We start from the raw sequence: 26,072 nt of genomic DNA on the forward strand, positions 1-26,072 counted from the left end.
ATCCAGGGTAACTCCAAGCAGGTTAGTCACCTCAACTTGCTCAATTTCCACATAATTTATTACAAGTTTTAGTTGAGGTTTAGCGTTTAGTGAATGATATGTCCCAAATACAATGCTTTTAGATTCAGAAATATTTAGTACTCATTTATTCGTTGCTACCCATTCTGAAACTAACTGCAGCTCTTTGTTGACTGTTGCAGTCATTTCAGTTGCTGTAGTAGATGACGTGTATAGTGTTGAGTCATCCGCATACATAGACACTCTGGCTTTACTCAAAGCCAGTGGCATGTTGTTAGTAAAGATTGAAAAATGCAAGGGGCCTAGACAGCTGCCCTGGGGAATTCCTGATTCTACCTGGATTATGTTGGAGAGGCTTCCATTAAAGAACACCCTCTGTGTTCTGTTAGACAAGTAACTCTTTATCCACATTACAGCAGGGGGTGTAAAGCCATAACACATACGTTTTTCCAGCGGCAGACTATGATCGATAATGTCAAAACAAGACAGATAGTTCACTCAGGCCGTTTACCATTGGAGGAAAATAAAAATCTATTACATTCATCTTTAAAGGGTGGTTCTTCCATAGACACCAATACGAAAGCAGCTGGATCTGGTCGACTTCATTCACTGACTTCCATTGAACCAGGAAAAAATGACGTCTCGCTTCCTCTTCCATCTCTGGTTCAGTCACAGTGCACTCGGTCCAGAGACCTACACAGGATAATGGAGCCATAGAATCCCCCCCCCCCCCTCCCACTGAGCTATGTAGTCTAGAATCCCCGTTCTGTTCTGAGCTATGCAGTCTACAATCCCCGTTCTGTTCTATGCAGTCTACAATCCCCGTTCTGTTCTATGCAGTCTACAATCCCCGTTCTGTTCTATGCAGTCTACAATCCCCGTTCTGTTCTATGCAGTCTACAATCCCCGTTCTGTTCTATGCAGTCTACAATCCCCGTTCTGTTCTATGCAGTCTACAATCCCCGTTCTGTTCTATGCAGTCTACAATCCCCGTTCTGTTCTATGTAGTCTACAATCCCCGTTCTGTTCTGAGCTATGCAGTCTACAATCCCCGTTCTGTTCTATGCAGTCTACAATCCCCGTTCTGTTCTATGCAGTCTACAATCCCCGTTCTGTTCTCAACTACACAGTCTACAATCCCCGTTCTGTTCTGAGCTATGCAGTCTACAATCCCCGTTCTGTTCTATGCAATCTACAATCCCCGTTCTGTTCTATGCAGTCTACAATCCCCGTTCTGTTCTATGCAGTCTACAATCCCCGTTCTGTTCTGAGCTATGCAGTCTACAATCCCCGTTCTGTTCTATGCAGTCTACAATCCCCGTTCTGTTCTATGCAGTCTACAATCCCCGTTCTGTTCTATGCAGTCTACAATCCCCGTTCTGTTCTATGCAGTCTACAATCCCCGTTCTGTTCTGAGCTATGCCGTCTACAATCCCCGTTCTGAGCTATGCAGTCTACAATCCCAGTTCTGTTCTGTCCACATAAACCTTTCTGGGATCTTTTATTTCAGCTCATGAAACATGGGACCAGCCCATGTTGCGTTTATATTTTTGTTCAGTATAGATGCTTGATTCTGAATTGTAATTTATTAAGGAAATATCAAAATATAAAGATTACAAAAATAACATTCAATTAAGCAATAAGGCCCGAGGGGTGTGATATACCTCTGGCGTTTGTGATATATGGTGTGATATGGTGTGATATATGGCCAATATACCACCACTAAGGGCTGTTCTTGGGCACGACTAAACGCGGAGTGCCTGGACACAGCCCTTAGCCGTGGTATATTGTCCATGTACCACAATCGCCAGAGGTGCCTTATTTCTATTATAAACTGGTTACCAATGTAATTAGAGGAGTAAAAATGTATATTTTGTCATACCTGTGATATACGGTCTGATATACCATGGCTGTCAGCCAATCAGCATTCAGGGCTTGAACCACCCAGTTTATAATATCCAAGAAATTATCAATATAACAGTGTATTTCAAAAATATTTGTTTATAGTTTTTAACAGACTAGAAAGCAATATTTAAAGGGTTTCAATTTCCACCATAACAGACAAATGAAGAAGTCTTGACCATGCAGATATACATTCCCTAAAAGGTCACTGGGTTGTGTTTCATTCCCATCTAATCCTGAAATCTGAAACAATCCTCACAGAAAATAAATGAAACCTCAAATCACCTGAATCAACTAAAACCAACTGGTTGCAATGTTACATTAGACAGGAGCGGTGTGTGGCGAGTTTTGATGACATCACTTCTTCATGAAGTGACTGATGACGTCCATGGGCAGAGGGAAGATGATGGTGGAGTTCTTCTCTGCAGCGATGGTGGTGAGGGTCTGCAGGTAGCGCAGCTGGAGGCCCGACGGAGACTCAGCGATCACCAGAGACGCCTCCTTCAGGGCCCTGGAGGCGTTCATCTCCCCCTCCGCTGCTATCACCTAGAGGGGGAGACAAAGAAGTGGAATGGAACAAAACCTACAGAGGGAGACAACTGGGGGTGTACGGGTGGGTGTGTGTGTGTGTGTGTGTGTGTGTGTGTGTGTGTGTGTGTGTGTGTGTGTGTGTGTGTGTGTGTGTGTGTGTGAGAGTGTGAGCCCACCTTAGCCCTGGCCTCCCGGGTGTGTGTGTGTGTGTGTGTGTGTGTGTGTGTGTGTGTGTGTGTGTGTGTGTGTGTGTGTGTGTGTGTGTGTGTGTGTGTGTGTGTGGAGAGTGTGAGCCCACCTTAGCCCTGGCCTCCCGGGTGTGTGTGTGTGTGTGTGTGTGTGTGTGTGTGTGTGTGTGTGTGTGTGTGTGTGTGTGTGTGTGTGTGTGTGTGTGTGAGAGTGTGAGCCCACCTTAGCCCTGGCCTCCCGGGTGTGTGTGTGTGTGTGTGTGTGTGTGTGTGTGTGTGTGTGTGTGTGTGTGTGTGTGTGTGTGTGTGTGTGTGTGTGTGTGTGTGTGTGTGTGTTAGTGTGTGAGTGTGAGTGTGAGTGTGTGAGTGAGTGAGTGTGAGAGTGAGCCCACCTTCGCCCTGGCCTCCCGGGTGTGAGTGTGAGTGAGTGTCTGAGTGAGTGTCTGAGTGAGTGAGTGTCTGAGTGAGTGAGTGAGTGAGTGAGTGAGTGAGTGAGTGAGTGTCTGAGTGAGTGAGTGAGTGAGTGAGTGAGTGAGTGAGTGAGTGAGTGAGTGAGTGAGTGAGTGAGTGAGTGAGTGAGTGAGTGAGTGAGTGAGTGAGTGTCTGAGTGAGTGTCTGAGTGAGTGAGTGAGTGAGTGAGTGAGTGTCTGAGTGAGTGAGTGAGTGAGTGAGTGAGTGAGTGAGTGAGTGAGTGAGTGTCTGAGTGAGTGTCTGAGTGAGTGAGTGTCTGAGTGAGTGAGTGAGTGAGTGAGTGAGTGAGTGAGTGAGTGAGTGAGTGTCTGAGTGAGTGTCTGAGTGAGTGAGTGAGTGAGTGAGTGAGTGAGTGAGTGAGTGAGTGTCTGAGTGAGTGAGTGAGTGAGTGAGTGAGTGAGTGAGTGAGTGAGTGAGTGAGTGAGTGTCTGAGTGAGTGAGTGAGTGAGTGAGTGAGTGAGTGAGTGAGTGAGTGAGTGAGTGAGTGAGTGAGTGAGTGAGTGAGTGAGTGAGTGAGTGAGTGAGTGAGTGAGTGAGTGAGTGAGTGTGAGCCCACCTTCGCCCTGGCCTCCCGGGTGGCCTCTGCCTCTGCAGCCATGGCTCTCTGCAGCTGGTGAGGCAGCTTTACATCCTTAATCTCCACACGCTCCACTTTGATACCCCACGGGTCAGTAGCCTCGTCCAGACTGGCCTATAGGAAGACAGGATATTACAGTAACCCTTTACTACACAGCCCTATTCCACCTCGTCCAGACTGGCCTATAGGAAGGGAACAGAATATTACAGTAATCCTTTACTACACAGCCCTATTCCACCTCGTCCAGACTGGCCTATAGGAAGACAGGATATTACAGTAACCCTTTACTACACAGCCCTATTCCACCTCGTCCAGACTGGCCTATAGGAAGACAGGATATTACAGTAACCCTTTACTACACAGCCCTATTCCACCTCGTCCAGACTGGCCTATAGGAAGGGAACAGAATATTACAGTAAATTATGTTCACCAAAGGGTGACAAAAAAAACTCTCAACCGGTTAAATGGAGAGGCCAACCCACTTCTCCAGAAGGACATCATGGTCGACAGTGTTGAACGCAGCACTTAAGGACAAGGAGCTGTTTGGCATCTGTGTTGACTCTAAGATCATTTACCACTTTAACTAAGGCTGTCTCATTGCTGTGGTCAGCCCGAGAATCACATTGAATTTCAATTTTTTTTTAAAATAAAGTTAGCACTTAAAAATTATTTAGCTGTTTGAAGACCAATTTCTCCAGAATTTTGCTTAAGAACGAAAGGACGGAGATTGGCTGAAATTTCCTAAGAGATGAAGAATCATGATGACTTTTCCCCAGAAGTGGTTTCATCATAACAGTTCTTAGTGCAGTGGGGGAAAGGTGTCTGTGAACAGGGAGAGATTAACAGTAGCTTGCACTTCTTCAGATGTCATTTAAAAACTGTTTTGGAGAAGGTGTTGGGGGGGATAGGATCGAGAAGGCAGGAAGAAGACTTAAGTTGTGATGTCACTTTGCTGAGCATGTCTGTGTCAACCAGGGTAAATAAATCCATAGACCCTTTGCATGGTAGGCTAAGGCACATGTCATCAAACTTCTCATCAGGTCTTGACTGATACCCAGTCTAACGTTGCTTATCTTATCTCTGAAATATGCGGCAAACTCATCACATTTAGATGTTCATATAGGTTTTGCGGGGGGGGGGATTTATCAGGCCATCAATGGTGGAGAAGAGCACTCTCTAATTATTCTGATCAATAGTGATCAAGTTAGTAAAATGAGCCCGTCTGACATTTCTAACGGTCTTGTTATATATGCCAAGTTGATCTCTCAGAATATAATAATGGACCTGCAACTTTGACTTTCTACACTTCAGTCAGACAGGACCTCAGTTCAGGTTCTTGGTTCCCCTCATAGTCAGACAGGACCTCAGTCAGGTTCTCGGTTCACCTCATAGTCAGACAGGACCTCAGTCAGGTTCTTGATTCACCTCATAGTCAGACAGGACCTCAGTCAGGTTCTTGGTTCACCTCATAGTCAGACAGGACCTCAGTCAGGTTCTTGATTCACCTCATAGTCAGACAGGACCTCAGTTCAGGTTCTTGGTTCCCCTCATAGTCAGACAGGACCTCAGTCAGGTTCTCGGTTCACTTTATAGTCAGACAGGACCTCAATCAGGTTCTTGGTTCACCTCATAGTCAGACAGGACCTCAATCAGGTTCTTGGTTCACCTCATAGTCAGACAGGACCTCAGTCAGGTTCTTGGTTCCCCTCATAGTCAGACAGGACCTCAGTCAGGTTCTTGGTTCACCTCATAGTCAGACAGGACCTTGGTCAGATTATTGGTTCACCTCATAGTCAGACAGGACCTCAGTCAGGTTCTTGGTTTGAGTGTTCTACAGTGGTAGGTTCTAGGTACGGGGGCCCTAAGTGTGATTTGGTTCACGGCGGAGAGAAATGTTTATTTCCAGCAATTCTACACGTTTTGCCATGGGGCATAGAGCAAATGTTGCTAGACGAACTACCAATAGAAAAAATTAACATGGCTAATTGTCAGGTAATTGAATGACTGACATAACAAGAAAAACAGCTGATGCACAAACTAATGTAGAAATTGCACATAATGTATTTGACTATTCTTACTCTCAATAAAAAGGTGAGACCCCGACTGAGTTGACAAAAACATATATATTTTTTAAACATATTTTTGAGGGGTCGGGGCCCCCTTGCGGCAGTGGGTCCTAATATGCCTGGAGCCGGCCCTGGTTTCAGGTTTCTAGGGTTCTGTACCTGCATACTGTGTGAGATGCCCTCGCGGTCTGATAACAGCTCCGCCAAGTTCTTGGTTCCCAGGACATTCCTCAGGGTGGTCTGGGCCAGGAGACGGGTGGAGAAGTCAGCGTTGGACACGTTAGCCACCGAGGAGATGGGGTCGCTCACCCGGAAGTACACCACCCCATCAACACACACTGTCACAGAGTCCTTAGTCAGGATCTACAACACACAAACACAACCACAGAGAGAGAGAGAGAGAAAGAGAGAAAGAGAGAGAGAGAGAGAGAGAGAGAGAGAGAGAGAGAGAGAGAGAGAGAAGAGAGAGAAAGAGAGAGAGAGAAAGAGAGAGAGAAAGAGAGAGAGAGAGAGAGAAAGAGAGAGAGAGAAAGAGAAAGACAGTGATGCTGTTATCATCAAGGCTGAAGAATGTTATTATATGAAGATAAGATATACAGTGTCAGTCAAAATTTTAGAACACCTACTCATTCAAGGGTTTTTCTTAGTTTTTACTATTTTCGACATTGTAGAATAATAGTGAAGACATCAAAACTATGAAATAACACATATGGAATCATGTAGTCACCAAAAACAAATATAAATATATTTTGTACTTTAGATTCTTCAAAGTAGCCACCCTTTGCCTTGATGACAGCTTTGCACACTCTTGGCATTCTCTCAACCAGCTTCACCTGGAATGCTTTTCCAACAGTCTTGAAGGAGTTCCCACATATGCTGAGCACTTGTCGGCTGCTTTTCCTTCACTCTGTGGTCCAACTCATCCCAAACCCTCTCAACGGGTTGAGGTCGGGTGATTGTCAATCACAACATTCTTATTGGCAGACTCAACTGCCTTGGGTTCTCAAATGATTGCCTCGCCTGGTTCACCAACTACTTCTCAGACAGAGTTCAGTATGTCAAATCAGAGGGCCTGTTGTCCGGACCTCTGGCAGTCTCTATGGGGGTGCCACATGGTTCAATTCTCATGCCGACTCTTTTCTCTGTATACATCAATGATGTCGCTGGTGAGTCTATGATCCACCTCAATGCAGACGACACCATTCTGTATACTTCTGGCCCTTCTTTGGACACTGTGTTAACTAACCTCCAGACGAGCTTCAATGCCATACAACTCTCCTTCCGTGGCCTCCAACTGCTCTTAAATGCAAGTAAAACTAAATGCATACTATTCAATCGATCGCTGCCCACACCCGCTCACCCGCCTAGCATCACTACTCTGGATGGTTCTGACTTAGAATATGTGGACAACTACAAATACCTAGGTGTCTGGTTAGACTGTAAACTCTCCTTCCAGACTCACATCAAACATCTTCAATCCAAAGTAAAATCTAGAATTAGCTTCCTATTTCGCAACAAAGCATCCTTCACTCATGCTGCCAAACATACCCTCGTAAAATTGACCATCCTACCGATCCTCGACTTCGGCGATGTCATTTACAAAATAGCCTCCAACACTCTACTCAACAAACTGGATGCAGTCTATCACAGTGCCATCCGTTTTGTCACCAAAGCTCCATATACTACCCACCACTGCGACCTGTACGCTCTCGTTGGCTGGCCCTCGCTTCATACTCGTCACCAAACCCACTGGCTCCAGGTCATCTACAAGACCCTGCTAGGTAAAGTCCCCCCTTATCTCAGCTCACTGGTCACCATAGCAACACCCACCTGTAGCACGCGCTCCAGCAGGTATATCTCACTGGTCATCCCCAAAGCCAATTCCTCCTTTGGCCGCCTTTCCTTCCAGTTCTCTGCTGCCAATGACTGGAACGAACTGCAAAAATCACTAAAGCTGGAGACTCTTACCTCCCTCACTAGCTTTAAGCACCAGCTGTCAGAGCAGCTCACAGATCACTGCACCTGTACAGAGCTCATCTGTAAACAGCCCATCTATCTACCTACCTCATCCCCACACTGTATTTATTTATTTATTTATCTTGCTCCTTTGCAACCCAGTATCTCTACTTGCACATTCATCTTCTGCACATTCTACCATTCCAGTGTTTAATTGCTATATTGTATTTACTTCACCACCATGGCCTATTTATTGCCTTATCTCCCTTATCTTACCTCATTTGCACTCACTGTATATAGATTTTTCTACTGTACGTTTGTTTACTCCATGTTTAACTCTGTGTTGTTGTATGTGTTGAACTGCTTTGCTTTATCTTGGCCAGGTCGCAGGTGCAAATGAGAACTTGTTGTCAACTAGCCTACCTGGTTAAATAAAGGTGAAATAAAAAATAAATAAAAAATGGTGGATGCCAGGTCATCTGATGCAGCACTCCATCATTCTCCTTCTTGGACAAATAGCCCTTACACAGCCTGGAGGTGTGTTTTGGGTCATTGTCCTATTGAAAAACAACCAAACGGGATGACATATCGCTGCAGAATGCTGTGGTAGCCATGCTGGTTAAGTGTGCCTTGAATTCTAAATAAATCACAGACAGTGTCACCAGCAAAGCAACCCCACACCATCACACCTCCTCCTCCTCCATGCTTCACGGTGGGAACCATACATGCAGAGATCATCCTTTCACCTACTCTGCGTCTCACAAAGACACATTGGTTGGAACCAGAAATCTCAAATTTGGACTCATCAGACCAAAGGACAGATTTCCTTCGCTCTAACGTCAATTGCTTGTGTTTCTTGGCCCAAGCAAATCTCTTCTTATTATTGGTGTCCTTTAGTAGTGGTTTCTTTGCAGCAATTCGACCTCTGAACATTTGATGTTGAGATGTGTCTGTTACTTGAACTCTGAGAAGCATTTATTTGGACTACAATTTCTGAGGCTGGTAACTCTAATGAACTTATCCTCTGCAGCAGAGGTAACTCTGGGTCTTCCTTTCCTGTGGCGGTCCTCATGAGAGCCAGTTTCATCATAGCGCTTGATGGTTTTTGTGACTGCACTCGAAGAAACTTTCAAAGTTCTTGAAATGTTCCGTATTGACTGACCTTCATGTCTTAAAGTAATGATGGACTGTCGTTTCTCTTTGCTTATTTGAGCTGTTCTTGCCATAATATGGACTTGGTCTTTTACCAAATAGGGCTATCTTCTGTATACCACCCCTACCTTGTTACAACACAACTGATTGGCTCAAACGCATTAAGGAGGAAAGACATTCCACAAATTAACAAGACACACCTCTTAATTGAAATGCATTCCAGGTCTCATGAAGCTGGTTGAGAGAATGCCAAGATTGTGCAAAGCTGTCAACAAGGCAAAGTATGGCGACTTTGAAGAATCTCAAATATAAAATATTTTTTGATTACTACATGATTCCATATGTGTTCTTTTATAGTTTTGATTAAATGGGTGTACTTCCTGGTTGGTATAGGTCCTACCTCCTGATTTATTTAACAGTTTATTTAACGGGGGTGTACTTCCTGGTTGGTATAGGTCCTACCTCCTGATTTATATAACAGTTTATTTAACGGGGGTGTACTTCCTGGTTGGTATAGGTCCTACCTCCTGATTTATATAACAGTTTATTTAACGGGGGTGTACTTCCTGGTTAGTATAGGTCCTACCTCCTGATTTATATAACAGTTTATTTAACGGGGGTGTACTTCCTGGTTAGTATAGGTCCTACCTCCTGATTTATATAACAGTTTATTTAACGGGGGTGTACTTCCTGGTTGGTATAGGTCCTACCTCCTGATTTATATAACAGTTTATTTAACGGGGGTGTACTTCCTGGTTAGTATAGGTCCTACCTCCTGATTTATATAACAGTTTATTTAACGGGGGTGTACTTCCTGGTTGGTATAGGTCCTACCTCCTGATTTATATAACAGTTTATTTAACGGGGGTGTACTTCCTGGTTAGTATAGGTCCTACCTCCTGATTTATATAACAGTTTATTTAACGGGGGTGTACTTCCTGGTTAGTATAGGTCCTACCTCCTGATTTATTTAACAGTTTATTTAACGGGGGTGTACTTCCTGGTTAGTATAGGTCCTACCTCCTGTGGGGGAATGTCGAATGACACGGTTCTCAGGTCCACTTTCACGAAGGAGTCTGTGCACGGCAGAACGAAAAAGATACCTGGAAGAGAGAGAGTTTATTTCTTTACATCGATGTAGATTGAATATTCGCGCGTGCGCACACAACACACATACACATACACAACACAACACACATACACAACACAACACACAACACAACACACAACACACATACACAACACACAACACAACACAACACACATACACAACACAACACACATACACAACACAACACAACACACATACACAACACACAACACAATGACAGACAGACAGACAGACAGACAGACAGACAGACAGACAGACAGACAGACAGACAGACAGACAGACAGACAGACAGACAGACAGACAGACAGACAGACAGTGACTGGTCTTTTACCTGGTCCCTTAGCCTTCCGGTCTGTAATACGGCCCAGCCTGAAGATGACAGCACGTTCATACTCCTGAACTATCTACAACACACACACACACACAACACATCACAACACAAAAAGTTAAATATAGAACATAACTTGGTAGATTAGGTATCTGTAGTTAGAGGTATCTGTAGTTCTGTAGGTAACGTGGGTAAAGTAGTTGATGTGTCGGTCTACAGTACAAACAGCATGGTGACGTTGGTAGCTGAGAAGCTCAGTATAAATTGGCCAGTAAGTTACTGTAATTATTTTTTACATTACAGCTACTGTAATCCTTTTTATGGTAATCCATTTTACTGTACCAAAAATGGTACATTAATCTAATTTACAGTATATTACTGGAATTACCCATGCAGCGACACATTACCCAGTGTTTCTTTGCAAGTTAACATGTTTACATTTAGATTGTAATTTAGTCATTTAGCAGGCACTACAGTCATCCAAGCAAGGTTGATAAAGGAAAAACATATCACAGTCACAGTGTAACCGATGTGAAATGGCTAGTTAGTTAGCGGTGGTGTAACCGATGTGAAATGGCTAGTTAGTTAGCGGTGGTGTAACCGATGTGAAATGGCTAGTTAGTTAGCGGTGGTGTAACCGATGTGAAATGGCTAGTTAGTTAGCGGTGGTGTAACCGATGTGAAATGGCTAGTTAGTTAGCGGTGGTGCGCGCTAATAGCGTTTCAATCAGTGACGTCACTCGCTCTGAGACCTGAAGTGGTTGTTCCCCTTTGCTCTGCAGGGGCCGCGGCTTTTGTGGCGCGATGGGTAACGATGCTTCGGTGGGTGTCAGTTGTTGATGTGTGCAAGGGTCCCTGGTTCGAGCCCAGGTTGGGGCGAAGAGAGGGACGGAACCTACACTGTTACAATAGCAAGTAAAAAAAAGGTGAAAATGTTCAGTAACAGAAAACTTTTACTTGCTATTACTGTAATTGTCACGGTCGTGATAACGGACGGCACCAAGGCGCAGCGTGATGACAGTTCCACATCTTTATATTAACAAGAGAAACTTCAGCACAAACAATAAACGAACAACGACACGTGACCTACGTGGTGCTACACGCACAAACACAAAACAATAATCCCACAATGCAGGTGGGAACAGGGACGCCTCAAGTATGATCCCCAATTAGAGACAACGATAATCAGCTGCCTCTAATTGGGAACCATACCAAGAGCACCAACATAGAAATATATATACTAGAACACCCTCTAGTCACGCCCTGACCTACTACACCATAGAGAAACCCGAGGGCTCTCTATGGTCAGGGCGTGACAGTAATATATACTTTTTTTTTTATCAACCTTTGTTAAATGTAAGTTGAGGACAAGAATGCCCGTTAAATTACCAAAATGTATATGTAAAAAATATAATCCTGCAAAGAACACTGGGTTGGTTATGTGTCGCTGCATGGGTCATTCCAGTAATATTCTATAAATTGGATTATAGTACAATTTTTGGTACAGTAAAATGGATTACAGTAGCTGTACTGTAAAATAAATTACAGTAACTTACTGGCCAATTACTGGCAGTGATGCAACATTCTACAGTGCATCTTTAAGTGGAATTAAGACGCGCGTTCTATTCATTCTACGGACATTGTTCCGTGTCTTACTCACCTTTATACAGAACCAGATGGTGAAGGGGAACAGGGAGAAGACGAACAGACCAGAGAGGATCACAATGAGCCAGCCACAGCAACCTAGGCTCCCTGAACCAACATCAGCTGAGAGAGAGAGAGAGAGAGAGAGAGAGAGAGAGAGAGAGAGAGAGAGAGAGAGAGAGAGAGAGAGAGAGAGAGAGAGAGAGAGAGAGAGAGAGAGAGAGAGAGAGAGAGAGAGAGAGACGAGAGAGAGAGAGAGAGAGAGAGAGAGAGAGAGAGACAGAGAGAGAGAGAGAGAGAGAGAGAGAGAGAGAGAGAGAGAGAGAGAGAGAGAGAGAGAGAGAGAGAGAGAGAGAGAGAGAGAGAGAGAGAGAGAGAGAGAGAGAGACGAGAGAGAGAGAGAGAGAGAGAGAGAGAGAGAGAGAGAGAGAGAGAGAGAGAGAGAGAGAGAGAGAGGAGAGAGAAATTACATGTTAGCATTTGTTGTAAATGGCTAGTTTAAGAAAACCAAAGTTTGGATTGGAGTCACTTCTTGTCTATATAGACTACTGTCAAGGTAAGAAATATATAAATGTAAAAATCACTGATCCCTTTACTACAGTGAGCTGTATAGTGTATTGTACGATCTACTCTGAACAAAAATATCAATGCAACAATTAAAGTGTTGGTCTCATGTTTCATGAGCTGAAATAAAAGATCCCAGTACGCACAAAAAAAGCTTATTTCTCTCAAATGTTGTGCACAAATTTGTTTACCTCCCTATTAGGGAGTATTTTTCCATTGCCAAGATAATTCATTCACCTGACAGGTGTGGCATATCAAGAAGCTGATAAAACTGCATGATCCTTACACAGGTGCACCTTGTGCTGGGGCCTGTAAAAGGCCACTGAAACATGTGCAGTTTTGTCACAACACAATGCCACAGATGTCAACATTTTTGAGGGAGCATGCAATTGGCATGCTGACTGCAGGAATGTCCACTAGAGTTCATTTCTCTACCATAAGCCACATCCAACGTTGCTTTAGAGAATTTGGCAGTACGTCCAACCGGCCTCTCAACCGTAGACTACGTGTACGGCGTCGTGTGGGCGAGCGGTTTGCTGATGTCAACGTTGTGAACAGAGACCCCCATGGTGGCGGTGGGGTTACGGTATGGGAAGGTATAAAGCTACGGACAATGAACACAATTGCATTTTATCGCAGAAAATTTGAATGCACAGAGATACCGTGACGAGATCCTGAGGCCCATTGTCATGCCATTCATCCATCACCTCATGTTTCTGCATGATAATGCATGGCCGCATGTCGCAAGGATCGTTCATAATTCCTGAAAGCTGAAAATGTCCCAGTTCCTAAATGGCCTGCATACTCACCAGACATGTAACCCATTGAGCATGTTTGGGATGCTCTGGATCGACGTGTACGACAGCGTGTTCCAGTTCCCAGCAATATCCAGCAACTTCACACAGCCATTGAAGAGGAGTGGGGACAACATTCCCCAGGCCACATTTAACAGCCTGATCAATTATATGTATCGCGCTGCATGAGGCAAATGGTGGTCACACCAGATACTGACTGGTTCTCTGATCCACTCCCCTACTATCTGTGACCAACAGATGAATATCTGTATTCCCAGTCATTTAATGTAATCCCTAGATTAGCAACCTAATGAATTTATTTCAAATGACTGATTTCCTAATAACTGTAACTAAGTAAATCTTTGAAATTGATGCATGTTGTGTTTATATTTTTGTTCAATATATATATATATATATTTGGTATTTTATTAGGATCCCCATTAACTGTTGCGAAAGCATCAGCTATTCTTCCTGGAGTCGACACAAAACATGAAACATAATACAAAATGACATAATACAGAACATTAATAGACAGGAACAACTCATGGACAGAACTATGTACACTAAACGTAAAAATGGCACACATAACCTACATATCACTGCATACACACAAAATATCTAGATCAAATAGGGGAGAGGCGTTGTTTTATGAAAGCAGGTTTGCTGTTCATTTGTGCAATCTGAGATGGAAGGAAGTTCCATACAATAAGTTCTCTATATAATTCTGTACGCTTTCTTGAATTTGTTCTGGATTTGGGGACAGTGAAAAGACCCCTGGTGGCATGTCTGGTGGGGTAAGTGTGTGTGTCAGAGCTGTGTGTAAGTTGACTACGCAAACAATTTGGAATTTTCAATACATTAATGTTTCTTATAAAAAATAAGAAGTGATTCAGTCAGTCTCTCCTCAACTCTTAGCCAAGAGGTGGCCATGGCAGAACACTGACATTCCTGTCTTGCAGAAAATCACGCACAGAATGAACAGTATGGCTGGTGGCATTGTCATGCTGGGGGGTCATGTCAGGGTGAGCCTGCAGGAAGGGTACCACATGAGGGAGGAGGATGTCTTCCCTGTAACGCACAGTGTTGAGATTGCCTGCAATGACAACAAACTCAGTCCGATGTTGCTGTGACACACCGCCCCAGACCATGACGGACCCGCCACCTCCAAATCGATCCCGCTCCAGAGAACAGACCTCGGTGTAACGCTCATTCCTTCGACAATAAATGCAAATCCGACCATCACCCCAGGTGAGACAAAACTGCGACTCGTCAGTGAAGAGCACTTTTTGCCAGTCCTGTCTGGTCCAGCGACGGTGGGTTTGTGCCCATAGGCGACGTTGTTGCCGGTGATGTCTGGTGAGGACCTGCCTTACAACAGGCCTACAAGCCCTCAGTCCAGCCTCTCTCAGCCTATTGCGGACAGTCTGAGCACTGATGAAGGGATTGTGCGTTCCTGGTGTAACTCAGGCAGTTGTTGTTGCCATCCTGTACCTGTCCCGCAGGTGTGGTGTTCAGATGTACCGATCCTGTGCAGGTGTTGTTACACGTGGTCTGCCACTGCGAGGACGATCAGCGGTCCGTCCTGTCTCCCTGTAGCGCTGTCTTAGGCGCCTTACAGTACGGACATTGCAATTTATTGCCCTGGCCAAATCTGCAGTCCTCATACCTCCTTGCAGCATGCCTAAAGCATGTGACCTTAATTGCCTACCGTCTGTAAGCTGTTAGTGTCTTAACGACCGTTCCACAGGTGCATGTTCATTAATTGTTTATGGTTCATTGAACAAACATGGGGAAACAGTGTTTAAACCCTTTACAATGAAGATCTGTGAAGTTAATTGGATTTTTACGAATTATCTTTGAAAGACAGGGTCCTGAAAAAGGGACATTTCTTTTTTTGCTGAGTTTAGCTCTGAATCCACGATATGACAGAGGTTGAAAAGCCATAAAACATACGATTTTCTCAACAACAGGTTATGGCCAATTGTAACGATTTTTTGTTTGAATATGTAGCGGAGTCAGGCGCAGGACACAGGTATGAGTGCAAAACAGTCTTGTTTACTCAAGAACACAATCAAAAAATCTCCAACAGGCAGGGTGAGGAGAAACACCTCCAACCATCACTGAACAAAGAACAATCACAAAACAGAAAGGGAAGCCAGAGGGTTAAATAGGGAACATAATAAGGGAATTGAAAACAGGTGTGTATAATTAAGACAAAACAAAACGAACAGGGAAACATGGATCGGTGGTGACATCGACCGCCGAACGCCGCCCGAACAAGGAGAGGGGCCGACTTAGGCGGAAGCCGTGACACCAATAATAAAAAATAGAAATCTAACAGTACAGCTCCCACAATCTCCTTATTCTCAATGTCTTTCAACCAATCATCAGTCATTTGTGTCAGTGCAGTACATGTCGATTGCCCTTCTCTATACTCATGGTGAAAAGTCTGTTGTTCATTGGTTGGTCAAACAGTATTATATCCATCAGTTTGCTAAGAGCTGGCAGCTGATCGGTCTGCTGTTAGAACCTGTAAAGGCCGCTTTACCACTCTTGGGTAGCGGAAATTACTTTGTCTTCCCTCCAGGCCTGAGGACAAAGACTTTCCTCTCAGCTCAGATTAAAGATATGACAGATAGAAGTGGCTATAGAGTCAGATACCGTCCTCAATAGCTTTCCATCTAAGTTGTCAATGCCAGGAGGTTTGTCATTATTAGGTCGATAACAATTTTTGCACCTTTCCCAAACTAACTTTACAAAATTCAAACTTAAAATGCTTTTCTTTCATTATTCGTTTTTTTTTTAATGCGTGAATTCGATAACTCGTTGTTGGCATTTCTTACCTAAGTTTGCCCAATTTGCCAAATATTTGGAAACATCAAATGGTTTTGTGATGAATTTGTCTTTCTGCCCATAATTTAATTTGAAGTATTCCAAAACATTTTTTTTCCCACCATTCTTTATATAATTCATCTTGGCTTCATAATACAGTTTATTCTTCTTTTTGTTCAGTTTAGTCACATAATTTCTCAATTTCCAGTAAGTCAGCCAGTCAGTTATTCAACACTCATTTTGCCCCCATCTCTTTCAACCATACCGTTTTCCAATTCCTCATCAATCCATGGAGCCTTAACAGTTCTAACAGTCAGTTTCTTAACAGGTCCATTTTTATTTTATTGTTTATCAATAACTGGAAGAAACTATTTCCTAAATGTATCAAGTGCAGCGTCTGGATGCTCCTCATTACACACATCAGACAAAACAAATATTTGTTATATCTTCTAGTCTAGGATGGCAGTGCTTCTACACCTGCATTACTTGCTGTTTGGGGTTTTAGGCTGGGTTTCTGTATAAGCACTTTGAGATATCAGCTGATGTAAGAAGGGCTTTATAAATACATTTGATTTGAACACACGAGCACACATACAGGTCTGTTTACTTCTGAAGTAACATCATAATGCTATCTGGTGATGAAGACATTAGCGGAGGGAGGGGTTTTATGATGTAGCATAGCATAATGCTATCTGGTGATAAAGACATTAGCGGAGGGAGGGGTTTTATGATGTAGCATAGCATAATGCTATCTGGTGATGAGGGAGGTGTTTCATGATGTAGCATAGCATAATGCTATCTGGTGATGAGGGAGGGGTTTTATGATGTAGCATAGCATAATGCTATCTGGTGATGAGGGAGGGGTTTTATGAAGTAGCATAGCATAATGCTATCTGGTGATGAGGGAGGGGTTTTATGAAGTAGCATAGCATAATGCTATCTGGTGATGAAGACATTAGTGGAGGGAGGGGTCTGCCTTTCACATTTCCTGTATAGCCCTGAGACACACACACACACACACACACACACACACACACACACACACACACACACACACACACACACACACACACACGGTCAAGGCCAGTAAAGGTTGTGTTATCCAACAAAGCGTCATGTGCTCCCTCCCTCTAGATGAAAGATACATAAATACCACGTGTTGTTACAGTTGGGGTGACTCATCTCAGCATGGGTTCACTACAGATGTAGGATCTTCATTTGATCATCCTGTTGTTGAAGGAATTGTAGTGTATTCCATGTTTTAAAAAGGTTTCTAAAGTTTGTAATTTCCCATTTAAAATGTCAGACTTGATTTACCCTAATACATTTTTTTTTATGAACCCCTACCAAAAAATTCCATCAATTATAATCCACATAATGATCCACATTTCCTGTTGCTGAAGGATACATTTTTCTGCTTTGTGAAACTGACTCAAATTAAGATACGGCATCTGTAATGGTTTGAGCTCATGGAAATATACTATCTGAGAAAATCAGATGAAACCGTCTCCTAAACCAAACCCAGGCTGTGTGTCACATACACAATGTCAACATTAACGTTAGTCGATTACTGTGTAGTTATGCTATTCATAGTGTGTGTTGACCAACGTTTGATAACATCGCTTGCTTAATCAGTCCGTATCTTTTAAATTAGTCTATTGAATTACAGTGACTACCGACAAAACCTCCTGTTTGTTTCCACATGATAGTCCCTATTATAATCAGTCAATAGGAATGTATGGTTCCTGGGCTATTTTCCTCACTACTGATAGCTCTGTTTTGCTAAATGTCACTTCAGCCAGAGAAGATATTTTCCCACTGTACAAAAGTCCAGTGGGTAGGCCTATATTGTGTAAAAGTCTTTCACTTCCCCCAATGGAAAACACAAGCTCAAATTTCCCGTCAACTTTCTAACTTTTTCTTCTACATTGACTTCTGTTATTGGTAAAGACTTTTTTTTTTACAGTGGTAGTTAGCCTGTTTCAGTCTCAAACGTTTACCGCCGTTCCGCTGAACCATATGACACAATTATCATAATAGAACACTATATAAGCAATTTCTTCCCATTTAGATCATATATATAGAGACATACAGTGGTGAGTGCATACATTTTGGTCCTCTGTGGAAATTGAACCCACAATCCTGGCATTGAAAGTGCCTTGCTCTATTAACTGAGCCACAGGGGAGAAACACTACAGAGACGGACGGAGTGGCCCACAGTGATCTGTCCTGTCCTCTCTCGTATTACAGTACCTTCACAAAGTATTCATACCCCTTGACTTAGTCCACATTTTGTTGTGTTACAGGCTGAACACAACATAATGGATTGAAAATATTATGTTCTCTCACCCATCTACACACAATACCCCTATAATGATAAAGTGAAAATGTTTTTTTAAATGTTTGCACATTTATTGAAAATGAAATATAGAAATATCGAATTTACATAAGTATTCACACCCCTTGAGTCAATACATGTTAGAATCACCTTTGGCAGCGATTACAGCTGTGAGTCTTTCTGGGTAAGTCTCTAAGAGATTTGCACACCTGTACATTATTGTACAATACTTCTTCAAGCTCTGTCAAACTGATTATTGATCATTGCTAGACAGCCATTTTCAAGTCTTCTCATAGATTTTCATGCCGATTTAAGTCAAATCTGTATCTAGGCCACTCAGGAAAATGCAGTGTTGTCTTGGTAAGTAACTCCAGTGTATATTTGGCCTTGTGTTTTAGGTTATTGTCCTGCTGAAAGGTGAATTCCTCTCCCAGTGTCTGGTGGAAAGCAGACTGGACCAGGTTTTTCTCCAGGATTTTGCCTGTGCTTAGCTCCATTACGTTTTTTTGTATCCTAAAAAAAACTCCCTAGTCCTTGCCGATGACAAGCATACCCATAACATGATGCAGCCACCAACATGCTTGAAAATATGAAGAGTGGTACTCAGTAATGTGTTGTGTTGGATTTGCCCCAAACATAACACGGTGTATTCAAGACATAAAGTTAATTTCTTTGCCACATTTTTTGCAGTTTTACTTTAGTGCCTTGTTGCAAACAGGATGCATATTTTGGAATATTTTTATTCTGTACAGGCTTCCTTCTTTTTACTCTGTCAGTTAGGTTAATATTGTGGAGTAACTACAATGTTGTTGATCCATCCTCAGTGTCCTATCACATACATTAAACTCTGTAACTGTTTTAAAGTCACCATTGGCCTCATGATGAAATCCCTGAGCTGTTTCCTTCCTCTCCGGCAACTGAGTTAGGAAGGACACTTGTATCTTTGTAGTGACTGGGTGTATTGATACACCATCCAAAGTGTGCGCCTGAGTGGCACAGTGGTCTAAGGCACTGCATTTCAGTGCAAGAGGCGTCACTACAGTCCCTGGTTTGAATCCAGGCTGTATCACATCTGGCTGTGATTGGGAGTCCCATAGGGCAGTGCACAGTTGGCCAGAGTAGGCCGTCATTGTAAATAGAAGAATCTGTTCTTAAATGACTTGCCTGGTTAAATAAAAAATAACTTCCCATCTACCAATAGGTGCCCTTCTTTGCAAAGCATTGGAAAACCTCCCTGGTCTTTGTGGTTGAATCTGTGTTTGAAATTTACTGCTGGACTGAGGGACCTTACAGATAATTGTATGTGTGGGATACAAAGGATGAGGAAGTCCTTCAAAAATCATGCTAAACCCTATTATTGCACACAGAGTGAGTCCATGCAAATTATTATGTGACTCGTTAAGCACAGTTTTACTCTCGAACTTGCCATAACAAAGGGGTTGAATACTTATTGACTCAAGACATTTAACCTTCTCATTTGTAATTAATTTATAAAAACATAATTTCAGTTTCACATAGTCTAATATGATGTGTTGTATGCAGCATCTGTATCTGTGGTAAAATTCACACTGTAAACCTTACAAAGGGTTGGAACTAAGCTGGTGTCATGTGATCAATGTATTAATCATTCCAACACATGAGGATAATAACAGACCGACATTACTGATTATGATGATTGCCTAGACCCTGAACCTGGGGAGATAAACCTCCTGGAGGTTTTAACTCCAACCCTGTTCCTGGAGAGATACCCTCCTGGAGGTTTTAACTCCAACCCTGTTCCTGGAGAGATACCCTCCTGGAGGTTTTAACTCCTGTTCCTGGAATACCTCCTGTAGGTTTTAACTCCAACCCTGTTCCTGGAGAGATACCCTCCTGTAGGTTTTAACTCCAACCCTGTTCCTGGAGAGATACCCTCCTGGAGGTTTTAACTCCAACCCTGTTCCTGGAGAGATACCCTCCTGTAGGTTTTAACTCCAACCCTGTTCCTGGAGAGATACCCTCCTGTAGGTTTTAACTCCAACCCTGTTCCTGGAGAGATACCCTCCTGTAGGTTTTAACTCCGACCCTGTTCCTGGAGAGATACCCTCCTGTAGGTTTTAACTCCAACCCGAGTGGTAACAAACTAGAATCAAGTGCGTTAGATTAGGATGGTTGCTCTCCAGGAAGGGTAGCTATCCAGGAAATGTAAAATGGTTAAGGTTAAGGTTAGGAAAGGGATTATTCATGAATTCACTTTCTGGCTGAAGTGCATGAGAAAGAATCCACCTGACCTAAAAAAGCATCATCAATGTCTATCCTCAACTCTACATAAAAACACAAGCCTGTCAGACCTGTTAGCTACTGAAATAATGTGGAAAACACACGGTCACACAATCTACCAATCTACCTGTGGAATGAATACACTTTATCATTATGACTGCATTAGGCTAATAGGCACTCACCTAACGTTATCAGGGAATGATCGGCTGGGAATGTTTAAAGTCTCGACAAAAACACTATGGGATGAAAGCATTGTGTCGTGTAGCTATTATACACATAGCCTGGGTAACACTTTATCTCCCCTCCGTTGACTGGGTATTTACCGTACCTGCAGAGTCTACTCTGTAGGCTAATCATTAGAGATAGATAGATATGTGTACTAATGGGGCCTTCCTGGTACCTAGCACTTCCTGGTACCTAGCACTTCCTGGTACCTAGCACTTCAGTATTTAACTCAAGTGATAGCTCTATACCTGCCTTAGCCGACACCACATGGTACAGGATAGTGGTGCTTGTGTTTTAAAAAGCTCAGGTTAAAGAGATTCTCCATAAGATTTGTATATTTTTTTGGTGGGGGGGGGGAGTAGTTCTGAAATTAGCGCTCTAAAGCGAAAACGAGTTCCTGGAAAATGCATACTACAGTATGTCATATGTTGGGGAAATGGCTCTGCGCAACTTCCTGAAAACAGTCGCTTTCAAACCGGAAAACAGTCGCTTTCAAACCGGAAAACAGTCGCTTTCAAACCGGAAAACAGTCGCTTTCAAACCGGAAAACAGTCGCTTTCAAACCGGAAAACAGTCGCTTTCAAACCGGAAAACAGTCGCTTTCAAACCAGAAAACAGTCGCTTTCAAACCAGAAAACAGTCACTTTCAAACAGAGTACAGCCACCTATTTCAGTTCAAGTCAAGCACTAACTATAACATTTATTTAACAACAGCACGTAGCCTAGTAGACTTTTGGTTTTGGCGGATAGAACGCTCTGCACCGTATTGTTGGCTACCAAAACGGGCCAAAACCACTATCCCGCTCCTCTGTCTCTGATCCAACTAGATATAAAGGATAGAAAGATAGCTAAAACCTTATCAACAACCAGAACCACAATAACTACAGACCACAACAACACAACTACAGACCACAACAACACAACTACTGACCACAACAACACAACTATAGACCACAACACAACTACAACAACACAACTACAGACCACAACAACACAACTATAGACCACAACAACACAACTACTGACCACAACAACACAACTATAGACCACAACAACACAACTACAACAACACAACTACAGACCACAACAACACAACTATAGACCACAACAACACAACTACAGACCACAACAACACAACTATAGACCACAACAACACAACTACTGACCACAACAACACAACTATAGACCACAACAACACAACTACTGACCACAACAACACAACTACTGACCACAACAACACAACTATAGACCACAACAACACAACTACAACAACACAACTACTGACCACAACAACACAACTACTGACCACAACAACACAACTATAGACCACAACAACACAACAACACAACTACAGACCACAACAACACAACTATAGACCACAACAACACAACTACTGACCACAACAACACAACTACTGACCACAACAACACAACTATAGACCACAACAACACAACTACAACAACACAACTACTGACCACAACAACACAACTACTGACCACAACAACACAACTACTGACCACAACAACACAACTATAGACCACAACAACACAACTATAGACCACAACAACACAACTACAGACCACAACAACACAACTATAGACCACAACAACACAACTATAGACCACAACAACACAACTACAACAACACAACTACTGACCACAACAACACAACTATAGACCACAACAACACAACTACTGACCACAACAACACAACTATAGACCACAACAACACAACTACTGACCACAACAACACAACTATAGACCACAACAACACAACTATAGACCACAACAACACAACTACAGACCACAACAACACAACTACAGACCACAACAACACAACTACTGACCACAACAACAACAACACAACTACTGACCACAACAACACAACTACAGACCACAACAACACAACTACTGACCACAACAACACAACTACTGACCACAACAACACAACTACAGACCACAACAACACAACTACTGACCACAACAACAACAACACAACTCCTGACCACAACAACACAACTACAGACCACAACAACACAACTACAGACCACAACAACACAACTATAGACCACAACAACACAACTACAGACCACAACAACACAACTACAGACCACAACAACACAACTACAGACCACAACAACACAACTACAGACCACAACAACACAACTATAGACCACAACAACACAACTACTGACCACAACAACACAACTACTGACCACAACAACACAACTACAGACCACAACAACACAACTACAGACCACAACAACACAACTACTGACCACAACAACACAACTACAGACCACAACAACACAACTACAGACCACAACAACACAACTACAGACCACAACAACACAACTACAGACCACAACAACACAACTGCAAACCATAATTAACCATCAAAGGGGTCAGGTTACCCTCCCTAAATCCTAACCTTACTACACAGCCCTAAACCCAGAGTCTCAGAAAAGTAAAAGACAGTGTAAAACAGATCAACGTGCGGGCACCCTGACGAAACTACGCTGGCGAATAAATAACCTGCCTCTAACCCTCCGTTCTATTGGCGAACAAATTGGGAGACTAATTCGAGACTCTCCTATCAACGGGACCTGAAGAACTGTCGATGTCAAGCTCTTATGCTTCTCGGAGTCGAGGCTGATTGAGGACATGGATAATATACATCTCTCTGGTTTTTTTTATGAATCGCCAAGACCGGACGGCAGACTCAGTTAAGACCAACGGAGGAAGGGTGTGTCTCTTTTAAAAACAGCTGGTGTGTGATCTCTAACGTTAAGGAAGTCTCAAGTTTCTGCTCGCCTGAGGTAGAGTACCTCATGATAAGCTGTAGACCACACTATTTACCAAGAGAGTTTATCTATATTTTTCGTAGCTGTCTATTTACCACCACAGACCGATGCTGTCACTAAGACCGCACTCAATGAGCTGTATAAGGCCATAAGCAAACAAGAAAATGCTCGCCCAGAGGCGGCTCTCCTAGTGGCCGGTGATTTTAATGCAGGGAAAATGAAATCCGTTTTACCTCATTTCTACCAGCATGTCACATGTGCAACTACAGGAGGCAAAACTGTAGACCACCTTTACTCCACACTCAGAGACACGTACAAAGCTCTCCCTCACCCTCCATTTGGCAAATCTGACCATAATTCTATCCTCCTGATTCCTGCTTACAAGCAAAATCTCAAACAGGAAGTACCAGTGACTCACTCAATACAGAAGTGGTCAGATGACACAGATGCTAAGCTACAGGACTGTTTTGCTGCACAGACTGGAATATGTTCCGGGATTCATCCAATGGCATTGAGGAGTATACCACATCAGTCACCTGCTTCATTAGTAACTACATAGACGTCGTCCCCACAGTGACCGTATGTACAGTACATAGCCCAACCAGAAGCCATGGGTTATAGGCAACATCTGCACTGAGCGAAAGGCTGGAGATGCTGCTTTCAAGGAGTGGGACATTAATCTGGACGTTTATAAGAAATCCTGCCCTCTGACAAACCATCAAACAGGCGCAGAGTCAATACAGGACTAAGGTTGAATGCTACTATGCCGGCTCAGACGTTCGTCGGATGTGGCAGGGCTTGCAAACTATCACGGATTACAAAGGGAAACCCAGCCGCGAACTGCCCAGTGCTCGCTTCGAGGCAAGCAACACTGAACCATGCATGAGAGCACCCGCTGTTCCGGATGACTGTGTGATCACACTCTCCATAGACGACGTGAGTAAGATCCTAAAAAAAGGTTAACGTTCTGGCCGCAGGGCCAGACGGATTAGCAGGATGCGTACTCAGAGCATGTGCTGACCAGCTGGCTTCACTGACATTTTCAACCGCTTCCTGACCCACTCTGTAATACACTATATATTAAAACGAGACCCTTTCAAAATGAGTGGATTTGGATATTTCAGCCGTTGCTGACAGGTGTCTAGAATAGAGCACACAGCCATGCAATCTCCATAGACAAACATTGGCAGTAGAATGGCCCATACTGAAGAGCTCAGTGACTTTCAATGTGGCACCGTCATAGGATGCCACCTTTCCAACAAGTCAGTTTGTCAAATTTCTGCTCTGCTAGAGCTGCCCTGGTAGACTGTAAGTGTTAAGAAGCATGTACCTGAGCTAGGTAACTGTAACAGGTAAGAACCATGTACCTGAGCTAGGTAACTGTAAGTGTTAAGAACCATGTACCTGAGCTAGGTAACTGTAACAGGTAAGAACCATGTACCTGAGCTAGGTAACTGTAACAGGTAAGAACCATGTACCTGAGCTAGGTAACTGTAAGTGTTAAGAACCATGTACCTGAGCTAGGTAACTGTAACAGGTAAGAACCATGTACCTGAGCTAGGTAACTGTAAGTGTTAAGAACCATGTACCTGAGCTAGGTAACTGTAACAGGTAAGAACCATGTACCTGAGCTAGGTAACTGTAACAGGTAAGAACCATGTACCTGAGCTAGGTAACTGTAAGTGTTAAGAACCATGTACCTGAGCTAGGTAACTGTAACAGGTAAGAACCATGTACCTGAGCTAGGTAACTGTAACAGGTAAGAACCATGTACCTGAGCTAGGTAACTGTAAGTGTTAAGAACCATGTACCTGAGCTAGGTAACTGTAACAGGTAAGTAAGTGTCTGTAAGAATGTAGTGTTGTGAAGAGTCAGTGTACATTGTTACCACTAACAAAGCCAGGTTTGCCCTAAGTAATCTATTATTTAACAACTCCCTGACAACACAGTTTCCATAGAGCAAAGATCAGCTGAGAGAGAGAGAGAGAGAGAGAGAGAGAGAGAGAGAGAGAGAGGAGAGAAAAGTGGGTAAGAGATTAAAAAAAGAGAGGGAGAGAGTGCAAAGAAGAGTGATTTAAAGAGAGAGAAAGAAACATCGAAGATAGTGTTATAGAGAATATAAGAAAGAGGGAGACATAAAATAGTTAACCTAACGTATTATCTTACCTATCAGATCATCTTTGCTGTTGACTCGTCTCTTCTGACCACTTTCTATCTCACTGTCCATTTCCATGCAACAGCACTGGCTCTCCTCCTTGACTGTGATTGTGAGAGAGAGAGGGTGTGTGTGTGTGAGAGAGAGGGTGTGTGTGT

At 43.1% G+C, this 26,072-nt stretch overlaps 1 protein-coding gene across 1 annotated transcript; it reads right to left on the minus strand.

The window, feature by feature from the left end:
• Positions 1-1,589: 1,589 nt before the first annotated feature.
• Positions 1,590-26,072, minus strand: stoml3b (stomatin (EPB72)-like 3b). Its single transcript, NM_001139990.1, is given in 7 exon segments — positions 1,590-2,466; positions 3,667-3,801; positions 5,913-6,116; positions 9,882-9,964; positions 10,304-10,376; positions 11,961-12,067; positions 25,926-26,072. Coding segments are annotated over 7 exon segments (858 nt in total). The 5' UTR covers positions 25,993-26,072; the 3' UTR covers positions 1,590-2,277.

Source organism: Salmo salar, chromosome ssa11, assembly GCF_905237065.1.
Source record: "Salmo salar chromosome ssa11, Ssal_v3.1, whole genome shotgun sequence".
Lineage (NCBI taxonomy): Eukaryota > Metazoa > Chordata > Actinopteri > Salmoniformes > Salmonidae > Salmo > Salmo salar.